Source organism: Nilaparvata lugens, chromosome 1 (genome assembly GCF_014356525.2).
Source record: "Nilaparvata lugens isolate BPH chromosome 1, ASM1435652v1, whole genome shotgun sequence".
NCBI lineage: Eukaryota > Metazoa > Arthropoda > Insecta > Hemiptera > Delphacidae > Nilaparvata > Nilaparvata lugens.
The window spans coordinates 20,147,088-20,160,311 of record NC_052504.1 but is presented as its reverse complement, the minus strand read 5'-3'; the positions used below and the strand labels follow the sequence as shown (position 1 = coordinate 20,160,311).

Below are 13,224 nucleotides of genomic sequence, written 5' to 3'. Positions count from 1 at the left end.
GGATCCTTGATATTTTGTTATCGATAATGAATCTTTGATTATATTCTCCAGCTATAAAGATTTGAATATCAGCTTGTATTAAATGCTTCCGATCAAAAATCAATTAATTCAATATTGATTAATCTGTTTTGTAGTTTGGTTGTCGTGACCTCTCTCCAAGTCCATACTAAAATAATGATTGCACATTGCAAGCAAAGGAAATTGTAATGTAAACCATAACAAATTGTTGATAGTTTGAATCAATTTACTGGAAGGATAATCTTTATCAGCAAGTTCTCGATTTTTCTTTATTTTAGTTTTTTTGTCAATTTTCCCAGGACCAATTTTCACCAAGTCATAGATGACACTAGATTATAGAGATACTACTGTGAATGAGAGCTTGGAACATCCTAGTTAATTTGTGCATGAATTGATCGTTCAGAGAAATGGCACTTTTCAAAAGTAGAACAGTTTAATTGCAAATTGAATAGTAGAACTATCATGAGAAAGGCGTAGGGATATTATAATATGCTGTAAATGGTTTGTAATCGATTTATTACAATAAATTGAGGATATTATAGATGTAGTTTGTGCTTGTTGTCACTAGGTAGCAGCACTCCACTGAAGCGGAAACATCCGGGATTATGGTAGGGGTAGGAGAATGAATTGTAGTAGACATGGCCGAGTATTAATTTGGTGTAATGACTATCGTGCTGGAAGTTTATTTAAAAAGTTATGTGCTGAGTGTTTTGTAATTAGTTTAGTTTTTTAAAACAATAAAATTCATAGATATATCAAAGATGCAGAATGTAGCACAAGGATCAAGTGCAGATAATCAAAAACTTGAAAAAGTGAATGCCCATGAAGTAGGGAAATCGTCGACTCCCCAATCTTCCAACTCAAGTCCTACGAAGTCTGAAACGGATACTTTTCCAGAGTTACAACCCAGATTCATGACAGACTCATCAGAAAGCGAAGACGATGACGTCTCCGAGGTAATAAATAATTATTCATTTGGTTTGATTATTAAATGCATTCATTGAACTTTATGGAGACATCTTGTGAACTAGCTATGCCCGAGACAATGTAAGCCTAGGCACAATTTTTCTCTTTGTAAAATTGTATGACGTTGATGGTCTAATTTAACAAAAATTGATTATTTTTATTAAAAAATATTTGAAGATGTATTTGTGATTGTTTGTGTTTACATTTTGTATGTGTAAAAACATCTTATCGCTAATATTCAATTTATCCACCCTAGATTTCGATAGTTAACCTGACATGATACTAGGTATTCATTGGACTGTTCTTTTGTTTCCTTTTGTAATATATTCCTGATTTGTAATATTTAGGCTAGGATAAACAATAATTATTGATTGAAATTTGATTATATTTGAACTTAATCACGTTAATGTAGCCTAGTCGATTTTGAATACTTTTGAATGTCTTAATTTTTGTTTTTGATGTAAGATTTTTTGAGTTCTAGCTGCTTTACTTAGTTTCAAGATTTATATGTAATATTCTTAGTTTTTTAATACGGTCTCATGACATTTCTTATCATCCATTAGGCTACCGTAAGATTATATCATTTATGCTAACTATTTCTACTATTCCTTATCACTTATTTGAAGTTTACTTTTTAGTAATTTTATTATTGCTTTGTTCCTTTTTTTACCTGTAGGTTCTTGTAAATTAATCAAAAACAAGCATATCATTATTCAATACGGTAAGCTAGTTGATACTTATATACTTTTTCAATGAAATTGATTGACAATTCTCATTATGATGCTCATTTGTTTCAACTCTCATTTGTGATATCAGTTTTTCTAATACAATGCTTGAATTACGGCACCAAAAATTAGTTGTTAGTTGTTATGATGGCAACGTTTTGTAGCTACTACAATGATTATTAAATAAATGGTTATAATTTCTTTCAATCCCTTATTACAATGGTTTATATAACATAACCTAATTATTGACTGCTGTCATATGCCGCTTTTTGTTTTTATAGACTTTAGGTTTTTTTTAATTTTAACGTTTAGTTCTCTATCTCAAATCTATATGTGACGGTAACTTTTATAAATTATTTCATGACCGAATCTCAATAAATATTGACGCCATACTTTGTAACTAATATTTCTTTGTTCAATTCAACGTATGCCGAGTTACATCAGGTGCTCTATCAGAATTATTTTATTTTTATTTCAAGCTAATTGTTAGAGACGCACTAGAAATTTCTTCTGATTTGTGAATGATCTATATCTAAACTTTAATATCACAAATAAAAAAAAAATATTGAGTTATAATTTATATAGCCTATTGATGTTGGGAGCTCTCTTAAATTGATTAATACAATTTCCACGTGCCACGTTTTTAACGGACCTTGTATGCTATCTGATTAAATTAGATGGAAATCATAATCTTTCGAGCTTGTTGTATTTCCTGAATACATGTTTATTATTTGTATTGACGAATTAGGTAGTTGATTTATTTCATTACAATGGACTGTAGTGTTTATGCTAGAGAGACAAACTTACTATGCAGAGTCAAAATATTCATTATTTCAATTAGTAGCCAGTTATGAAAAATATTTCTCATATTGCATTTTTTTTTAATACAACAAGAATTGTATTATGGTGGTAGGAGAGCACACGTACAACGTGCGACAGCTTTACTTTACTTTTCTTTTTACCACCTATATCATGTCAGTTTTTCAGTGTCTCAGTTCTGTAATGCTACTGTTTTTTCTGCTGTAAATTTCTGAATTTTATCAAAAAACTATTTAAATTGTGTTTAATTCTTAAATTTTATAAGATTTTGAGATTGATTTTCACATTGCCCTACTATGTTCTGATCTCTGTTTTTGATTTCAATCGTGTTTTCAAAATTTCGGAAAAGTGATTTAGCAATGATTGCCTTGCCTCTAGAAGAAGAAAAAGAGGAAACATTAATAATTAAGCGATGGAAGAGAACTTGGGTGGATAGTGCCTGGAAATCAAGACCCATTGAGGCAGAATTTAAACACGTTTAAAAGCCTTTGTTTTCTCATTCGCCGTAGTACGTCCGTACACTCTGCCGTAAGTCGACAAAGGCTCGGTGCGGTTATGTGTGATCCGGCCTTAAACCGAGCATCTGCATACGGGCCTATGAATCTTGTTTGACTAAATCTCAGTTGATGTATTTTGACATCAATGTGTTGCTACAGCTATTGTATTTTTGAGTCTTGTTAAAAGTATGTTTTTGGGATAAGTGCAATAATTAGAGCACTTGAAAATTTGTTTAACATGGCAATTCATTTTCCACAAAAAATCATTATCTTTAACATGTTATGTTATGCAAATTGAATGTGAAAAATACATGGTTTATGCCCACTTATCATTACCAGCATTGGTTCACTTGATGGATTCGCCCAACGTTAGTAGACAGTTGGTCTGTTTACTAACTTTGGAATTTGCTGCCAATACTTGTTCACGACTCTATTACTTCTTTAAGTTACTCTTACTGCGTTGCGCCAAACAGGATCAGCTGAACAGCTTATCTTTGTGTTAACCTAAGATTGAAGGCGCCACCTCAAGTATAGATCCTTCGAACTAATGGTCTCTCCGGCTGGTATCTCACGTTCGGACCAATCAGTCAAACACAGAAACAACGGATGGCCGGTCTTCAGCCGAACTGGAGGCCAAAAATACAAAATTTGTCAGGTTTCAGGTTTTGTTTGTATTTCTCATGTTTGATTGGTATTCTCACGTGTGATTTGGGGCCCATACGTGAGAGATGAGTCCGACGTCAGCCGATCTCGATACGTCTTGAGGAGGAGACTTGCCATTGATCTCGCTCGGTACAACACAGTTAGTTGTTGTTTCGTGTTTTTTTTATACACCGAACGGTCAGACTTCATAAGGGAAAACTATTCAGGCTGGTTTTGATAGCATTTACGAAAATGAATTATATCTTCAGATCTTTACCGCCATAGTCCGATTTTTTCAGGAGCCGTTTAATAAGTGGCCCTCTTAAGGTGCAATTCCTTTGCTATGACTGGAGACGCGTGGTTAAGCCGCCGCGACCAGAACATATAACCTATAAATTCATTAGATTCGATGATTCATTAAATATCTCTTGTAAAAGCAATATAGTAGCCAACATTTCTTAATATCTGACGCCATAACATTTATACAACATAATCAAATCTAATGAATTTATAGGTTATGTGTTCTTACCGCGGCAGCTCTAACCATGCGTCTCGAGCCGTACGGCTCGGGTCGTCGCTAAAGAATTGCACCTTCAGGTTGTTGTTTCTTTCACATACATTTTTATTATTATAATTATATATTCTTTGATATAATTATATATTTGCATTACTTTTATTAGTTTGTTTTTAGTCTTTCCCAATTTTCAATAGCAAACGTAGTTCAATTTTTAGGCAATTCATAATGTAGAGTAGTAATTATATTTAAAAAACATTGATCAAACCAGTCGGCTATCTTGAATTCCAGGTGCATCTGATGTTAATACTGATAAAATCGAACCGGTCAACCTCATGGAAAGAAAGATCTATCGCGTTTTTCAAATTCAGCTGGGATAATGGAACACTCTTTAATTTTCAAAGTTGAAGAATGAGTGACAGTCATAATATTATTTACATTCAATTCAATAGTATGTCAAGGATTAAAAAATTATTCTGTAGATACTGGACCAACTTTTCCCTTTTGGTTCCTATGTATGTTTTCCTCAATATTATCAACATTTTCGAAAGTTTAGCATCCTTAAAGTGCGAGATAAATTTCTTTTAACACGGCTCTTTCACAAAGACGGAGAGGTCCGATGCTCTATCCTCCACTAATCTCTCCCACTACCTAGCAGCATTCTCCTTCTTTTGTGTCTGTGTGAGAGAGCTTTGTAACGCATTAATTATTTTATTATTTTGCGAGCGTAGTTTGGGAGAATATGAAACTCCCGCATCTATTAGTCCTCAGCTGTGAGAAGATGAACACAGTGAACTGTGATATCGGTCGGCATTCAATGGAATTTTCAAGAACCTCTTTATCACAGTCTGTAAAGTCTTTAGACTTTCTTGTTCGGCTTTACAACCCAATACGGGACACAGCCTCGCTCAATCTTCTCCTACAAGCATCTCTGTTGAATGCATCACGTCTCCATCGCTGCACTCCAACCTTTGCCGCATCCTGGTCAACCACATCCATTCATCTTGACCCCTCTCCTCCTTCCACATATTTTCCCATACATCACCGTCTTGGGTGGGTATGTGTCATCTGTTCGTATCAGGTGTCAGGTGTCCTGCCCATCTTAGTCTGCGCACTCTCATCGCTGTGACTATACCTGGTTGTTGGTATAACTGGTACAGCTTTTCCGCCTGCACCAGACTCCAGCTCCTTGAACACCACCAAAAATTCTCCTCAGGACCATTCTTTCAAAGACACAGAACATTTTCTCTTCACTCGATGTAGTTGCCAAGTTTCACTGCCATATAGGAGTTTTGGCACTGTTCTGTATAAGATTATCATCTTTATGCTCAGACTTCGATCAGCTTTGCCAGTGCATAATAGCATCTGTTTGTATGGTTCTTCGCCTCACTTCACTTGTGTTGTTTCTGGAATTGATGGAAGATCCTAGGTATACAAACTCCTTCTCTAGCTCAAAATGTTACCCCTGGATTTCCAAACTTTGTCCTTGCAAGTCAATTCCAGAATTGGGGGCCAGCATTACTTGATTTTTTCCATTTCTTACCAGGCCAATACTCATTGCAGCTTCTTCCAGATTTCTGTAGGCTTGAGTGATAGCTGCAGGAGACCGAATTGCAATGTCTACATCAGCATGTGCTTATATTTGAGTCAATCGGTTATACAGATTAGCTCTTGTGCTGATCTTTGTTACTCTCACCACTTTTTCCAGAGCCACGTTGAATAGAAGGAATGAGAGGGCATCACCCTGTCTTACTCCATTTTTCACTTCAAAAGGCCCTGATAGAATTTGAAGGGAATATTTTGACTTTGCAGCTTTGTTGGGATTAGTTAGGAGGAGAAAACACACTATTGCGCATTTTCCTACGACTTATGCAGCAGCTTTAGTGTTGAGTGTGAAATCTCAGTTTTGCAACAATGTACCAACAAAGGAATTTGGAGGGAATGTTTTGAACACAATTTTTCACTTTGCAGCTTTGTTGGGACTAATTAAGAGAAAATATCAAAAGTCCCCATCCCTACCTCATGTGCTAAAGGGATGAGGGTGGTTTAAAAGTTGTAACTTTTAGCTTTTTACTTCCACGTTTATATCTTGGAAACAATGCGTTCAACTGACATGACTCACTATTCAAAAATGAAGCTGGATGAGTTCTCTAAACATTTTTTCAGTGGAATTTTATGATATTTCCAACAGTTTTCAGAGCAAAAAATTGGATGAAAATCTGTTTTTTTTTTACAATTTTACACCTTTAAGAATGAATATCTCGAACTTTTAAACCACCCTCATCCCTTGAGCACATGGGCTAGGGATCTGGACTTTTGATATTTTCTCTTAATTAGTCCCAAAAAAGCTGCAAAGTGAAAAATTGTGTTCAAAACATTCCCTCCAAATTCCTTTGTTGGTACATTGTTGCAAAACTGAGATTTCACACTCAACACTAAAGCTGCTGCAAAAGTCGTAGGAAAATGCGCAATAGTGTGAAAATTATACATCAAATTGAATGCTCTATAAGCTCATGATCGGCATGGTTTTTTCTATCGATTTTCAAAAAGTTATAAGAGCAAAAAAATGGAGGAAAACGTGTTTTTTCAAAATGTCACATTTTCGAGAGCGGATATTTCGAAAACTATAGAATATTTAGAAAAAGTTGTGGAATAAATATTGTAGGAAATTATGTCAGCTTTAATGCTGTATAGGACAGTCATGTCTGTAAAATACATAGTTTTCCAGTTATTTGGGAGAAACCATTGAACATTGAACATGGGGTAGGGAACGGGACTTTTGATATTTTCTCCTCCAAAGGTAGTACCTTTGAACCACCCCCACCTCCGTAGCACAGGGAGTATGGTTGAAGACTTTTGATGTTCACCTCCTTACTACCCTAAATAAAACAACGGCGAAAAATCTTCCAAACATTTCCCTCTATAACTCTTCCTTGACTGGACTATGGAAAGTCATATCATTTCCGGTTGGATGGTAAACATTTTTTAAATCATGCTTTAAATTTATTCTTGGTCACTCCATTTATCGCCACCACATTCATTTGTGATTTCAAGACCGTCCTTACTTTATGTTTCGCCAATTATTATTGTAATCTTACTTTATCATATTATTTAATATAGTGATGCATAATACTAAGTTTGATTTGGAGGAATGTGTTAGTCCAGTCAAGTGATGATCTTTAGTTGTCTATTGAATTTTCATTTCCTGATTATTCAACTTTGGGCATATTGCACGAAAAAATACAAAATAATAATATAGGTAGTCAGCTGGCCATTAGAATAGGAAATTACAAAAATTAAATTAGCTTGTATTTTCTCATGCGATAGGGCCTTGATTGATTTTGTTGTCTTTCACCCTATTTTCTAACGATGAACATATTTTCAGGTGGAGTCATTCGTCATCGACCAGGAGGATTTAGTTGAGGAGGCTCGTCTGCAAACATCCAAGTTCCTTTTGTCACCAGAAGAGTCTGACCACTCTGTAGATCCTGAGACCCAAGCTAGGCTCGAGGCCCTACTAGAAGCAGCTGGTAAAGCTTTTTTCTCAGCACATTTTTTTATAGTTGAATGATGTATTGATTTGTAAGAAATGGGTCTGATAAGACTTAGCAATACATTTTGTAATGTTTGAAGAATCAAGAAAGAATTCAGTATTACTGTTGGGTCGTTTTTATAAGGCCGTTTACAGAGCTCGACCGCCCGTCAGTGCGTACGTCAGTCGCGCTTGTCTTTTCCATAGATGTTCCATGTGTCCTTACAGAGCAGGACTGACCGCACGCATGCGCACGGTCAGTACAATGCGTTTTACACTGCGTACGAAGACGAGCTCGTGCGCATCCATTCCATCGGTCGACTGACGCGCTATTGAAGCAAATAGAAGCGTTCATAGTTGTACTGATCAGTTGCCCGATCGCGCCATTACCTCTGCGCTGACACCTCTGCTCGAGAATCAGCTGATATTGAATTGAATAATATAATGAATGACTTCAATTAATAAATATATCATAATTTGTCTACACATTTCTTATTCTTATTTCCAACTTTCTTATTAGAAAAATAATATATTATTATTATCATCTATGGTACATTTATTATACAATACTATCATAGCTTAAGAAGTTTTATAAGAGTCAAGGTTGTATTGAAATTCGAAATCAGCAATTGAACAATTTGTAAACTCATTTTGTGAGTCAGATCAGTTCTTTCGTCAGGAGAGCTCTGAAACTGAAAAACTGATGTATGGATGCGTATGGTCAGGATGGTACATACGCTCTGACGGTCGGTTGAGCTCTATAACCGGCCTAAATGTTTTTTTATTTCTTATCCAGGCATGCTTAAGGGACAGATCAGAACTCATCTATTAGGCTAGGTGCACACCAGATGATTAAGACAAGACCAGACATGATCAGACACGTTTAGTCACAATACTTTACATTGTTGCTTATGACGCAACTCACACTGATTAGTCATTGCAATTAGATATGTCTTCATAAGCAACTATGTGACTGAACGTGTCTGATCATGTGTGATCACGTGTCTTAATTAACTGGTGTGTTCCTTGCCTCAGGCTCGCACCAATCACACTGATTAGTCATTGCAATTAGAGATGTCTTCATAAGCAACTACGTGAAGTATTGTGACTAAACGTGACTAGTCTTGTCTTGACTAACCGGTGTGCGCCCAGCCTTAGAATCGTTCTTATTGGTTGCTAGGAAACCAAAGTATGCTTGGCTGAAAACGTTATTTGAAACGGCACACTCAAAGCAAAACACATCTAATATTTTTCAGCTGATTACTAAAAGCTCCCAAACGTATTAGTTGCGATACTTGATCAAATAGGGTGTATTATGATTCGTGTGAAACCAACAATCTGAAACAAAATCGATGTCTATAGTATATTTTCTAAGGATGTCTATTCTTATTCTATAGACGTTTATAACATGAATAGTTTTAGGTTGATCTTTTTCATCAAATTTGTACCAGGTTTTATTTGTATTAGATTTGACTACCGGAGTTCATATTAGGAATCAGATCCCTACTTGAAAATGAAGTTATTTCCATGTATTTTACCACAGCAACAAAAAATAAAAAAATAGATGTATTTAGAATGAACTCAAATTGTGAAGAACATAATTCATTTTTTATAAACTCGATTCAAGGACATACTAATGTCTTTTAAAAGATTTCAATTCTAAATGCTAATAATAAAGACTTCAATACCAACTGCCTTTGTGACTAGATAACTGTCATTGAAGAAACTTTCAATCTAAATCAAATTATTCCATGAAAGTCTCTAGGGTGATAGTTCTGCAATGTCTAATTTTGATGAATGAATGAAATCTATTCATTTCACGGAGATAACAGCTCTGCAATGTTACTTTTTAAGATTTAAATTGATTTGAATCTTGAAATAAAATGAAATTTTTTTTTGTATCGAGTAAATTAACTTTTGAAATTTAACTGATGTGGACACGTGACTTCTCCAGTTGTTGGAGATGACTTGATATATCTATATATTATGTGGTTCTATCCATAGGAAATGGTCATGATACATCTATGTATACTCTTAAAATGTACGAATTCAGGGTTACTTTCTTTTATATATAAAATAGAACTGTAGTACCTTTATCTCAGCAATGTTCGTTTTTTGCATTGTTTGTAAGAGTTGTTTTGCTGGTGCGGCAGGTATCGGCAAGCTGGCGACGGGCGACGGGAAGCACCTTGCTGACCCGGAAGTGCTTCGGCGACTGACATCGAGTGTGTCCTGCGCCCTGGACGAGGCAGCAGCCGCCCTTACGCGCATGCGCAGCGAGAACCCGCAGCAGCGGCCTCAGCCCGAAACTAGGTCAGCATCACCCGACGACATTTGCTGCATTATATGTTACATCACTCACATCAGGTCACATCAAATGCGGAACAAAATATCTGTCTTACCAATAACCAATCATTAACTACGATTTTATAGTGACACTATTTAACAAAAAACTTACATTTTCGTCTCACAATTTTGTGAACAATACTTTTGTGTCGTCTGCACGATATTTTAATTAGTTGACGTTTGATTAGTTGTGTCTGGTCGGATTTCAATCAAGGTTTCATCTCGGATCAATCAACAACATTTAGGAGTGATCAGAAATGAACCTTGATTGATGTCTATTCAAACGTTCGTTTGCTTCCTAAAATTATTAATTTGTGGACGCGTTTTCTCATGTTTTGCCGCCCTACTAACAAGTTTGATGAGAAGTTTCCTGAATTTTTTGATAAAATAACGTTAAAAATAGATTTGTCCATTACGTTAGAATCAGTTAGATTCCTACTGCACAATCTTGTATTTCTCCCTGGTTAAATAAAACTTTTCACAGTTGGATTTATTGGACAATCTAAAATTCCTTCTTGGTTGAATAAAACTTCTCACGATTGGATTTTTACACTTGGAGTCTTCATCGTCCTCTAGATTCTAGATCTTCGTTATAATATGCTTTGTTGAGTGATGTAACATTAATGAAAGCGTTTTGTCACTGATTTCAGCTCATGGAATAAGTTTTCTAAAACTTTACAGTGTAATCAATGTATCATCGATATTTTCTTTTAATTATTCAACTAGTTTGTAATTTGTTTTCATGGTCCATTCTTATGTAAATTCTCAATTTCAATTTTCAAGTGTTCTCACTTCTCTTGCATACTAAAACTCACACAGCCTTTGCATTTAATGATAGCATGTCGTTCTATCTCAAGGAGTTGATAATAATTTTCTCCAGATTCCATACTATTGATTGATAAATTTGCATGTTTAGCCTAAATAAATGGTTTATTATAGTACAGTTACGTTACGTTACGTTTTGTAATAATTCTCTCTCACTGAAATATGAAAAATCAAGATAGTCTATATAAAATCCATGAAGCACAACAAAATATTTGAATGTCGTGGGGAAAGGTAGTTTTTAATTATTTAACATTAAAAATGTACTAATTTCTTCCAGTCATTGTTAATCGACTGGATGTTAGCAATTAACTGGAATTGATTGATTGGAAAGAGGAAATTGAGACTCACTTGGAAGTAACATGAAATAGAATAGAAGTCATAATCAGGATTAACGGGTTTCAGATACTGTTTTTGGTGAGATATAGTGATATTCATACATAATAAAACACAAGAGTATTGTCCAAAAAAATCACGAATTTATTAAAAAGCTACAAACATGTTTTAACACATGGTGTCATCTTCAGTGTGACAATTCAAAACTTAGAATGTTTATAACTTTTTAATAAATTTGTGATATTTTTAGACAGTATTCTAGTGTTTTATTATGGATGAATATCACTATATCTCACCAAAACCAGTATCTGAAACCCGTTAATCCTGATTATGACTTCTATTCTATTTTGTTACTTCCAAGTGAGTCTCAATTTCCTCTTTCCAATCAATCAATTCCAGTTATTTGCTAACATCCAGTCGATTAACAATGACTGGAAGAAACTAGTAAATTTTTAATGTTGAATAATTCTTACATTAATTCTCAAAGTACTTACTGAAATGAGCAGACACAGTCTTATATTTAAGTAAGGTAACATACGCATAAGAATCTCAATTTTTATTTTGTATTACACCTGCCGTTCCTAGTGTCTAGTAGTACAGTAATTATGGATTTCATCATTGGAGATCAACCATTTTGAATAAACTTGTCTTACCTATTGAGTATCAAACAGAAGGGTCCCAGTACACGAATATTTTGGAAAAGATCTATGTTTAACTACATTTGATGGCTTAATAGGTGATCTTTTATAGAAGTTTTGATAGTCTAATAGGGAATAAAAGCTTTGATAAAAGGGAGCCAAAGATCATTGAATGAAGTGGTTTGATCGTGTAATGAGAGCCCATTAGAAATTTGGATTCAGTGTTGGTTTGATAAACCCCAGAAAATGATATTTGGACGTTAACTTGTAGATGAAACTCTTGTGGGTTGTGTTTGTTGCAGGTCGCTGGTGGAGGCGTGCACTGATGGGGATGTGGGCACAGTGCGCAAGCTGCTGACCGAGGGTCGCAGTGTCCATGAAACCACCGAGGAAGGAGAAAGTCTGTTATCGTTGGCTTGTTCAGCTGGATATTACGAGCTGGCTCAGGTATGCCTTCTTTCATTCAACATAGATAACGCTTTGAAATCTTGATTGTATAATATCTAATGTAAATAAATAAATACATTATTTGAATATTCTCAAGAGAAAAAGTTGTATTCAAAAATTTAAACAACTAGTATTAAATTTTTTTAATTCGAATGGAATTTTATAAGTATAATTAGTTTGTCGGAGAAGGTAGACTTTCTTCTATAATGATATTGCTCTGTATTCTAGATTCTACAATTTTAATTTATATTGCACTATCATAGTACTACATTCGGCCAAATGATTGTCAAGTCTGCAACTCACGCATTTACAATTCGTTCTTCCTAATAGAATTTCTTTAAAATTATTTTTATAGTACTGTACAACTATATGGAAAGAAGACTGTGATTTTTGTAATTATGATAATTTATTTCCATAAGTTTTATATTCCAAAATTAATAGTAAATTATTAATAGTCACAGAAAATAATCTGGCCAATTCATATAGGATATTATTCTGCTTCATCATCCAACATTTCGTTAGAATTGACTGATGAATTTGTGTGTTTATATTGCAGGTTCTGCTAGCGATGAATGCGAATGTAGAAGACCGGGGCATCAAGGGAGATTGCACTCCTCTGATGGAGGCCGCCTCAGCTGGCTTCACTCAGATCGTGCAGCTCCTCATCGAACATCGGGCCGATGTCAACGCTCAGTCCTCATCAGGTATAGGTACATTCATTATTCACTGCTTCACTCATTTCATGATGTGCTTCTCCCAATCAAACGAGTTTTTCTTGATTGACCCAATGGGTCGATTAAAAAAAACTAGAATCTAGTGACTGGCAACTAGCCATTAGTTGTAGCTGTACAAATAAGATAATACAGCTGACTCGAATCTTAGCATTTGCTTGAAAATTACTTAGAATTAGCAATTGAGCTTT

At 34.9% G+C, this 13,224-nt stretch overlaps 1 protein-coding gene across 1 annotated transcript in view; it reads left to right on the top strand.

Moving 5' to 3' along the window:
- The first annotated feature begins 625 nt into the window (after positions 1–625).
- The window catches only part of LOC111047570 (ankyrin repeat domain-containing protein 17), a 71,570-nt gene continuing 58,971 nt past the window's right edge, over positions 626–13,224 (top strand). Inside the window, exons 1-5 of the mRNA XM_039423139.1 lie at positions 626–974; positions 7,567–7,711; positions 9,867–10,026; positions 12,158–12,302; positions 12,859–13,006. Of these exons, the coding sequence (XP_039279073.1) occupies positions 780–974; positions 7,567–7,711; positions 9,867–10,026; positions 12,158–12,302; positions 12,859–13,006 (793 nt within the window). The 5' untranslated portion in view covers positions 626–779. The remainder of the gene's footprint in view (positions 975–7,566; positions 7,712–9,866; positions 10,027–12,157; positions 12,303–12,858; positions 13,007–13,224) is intronic.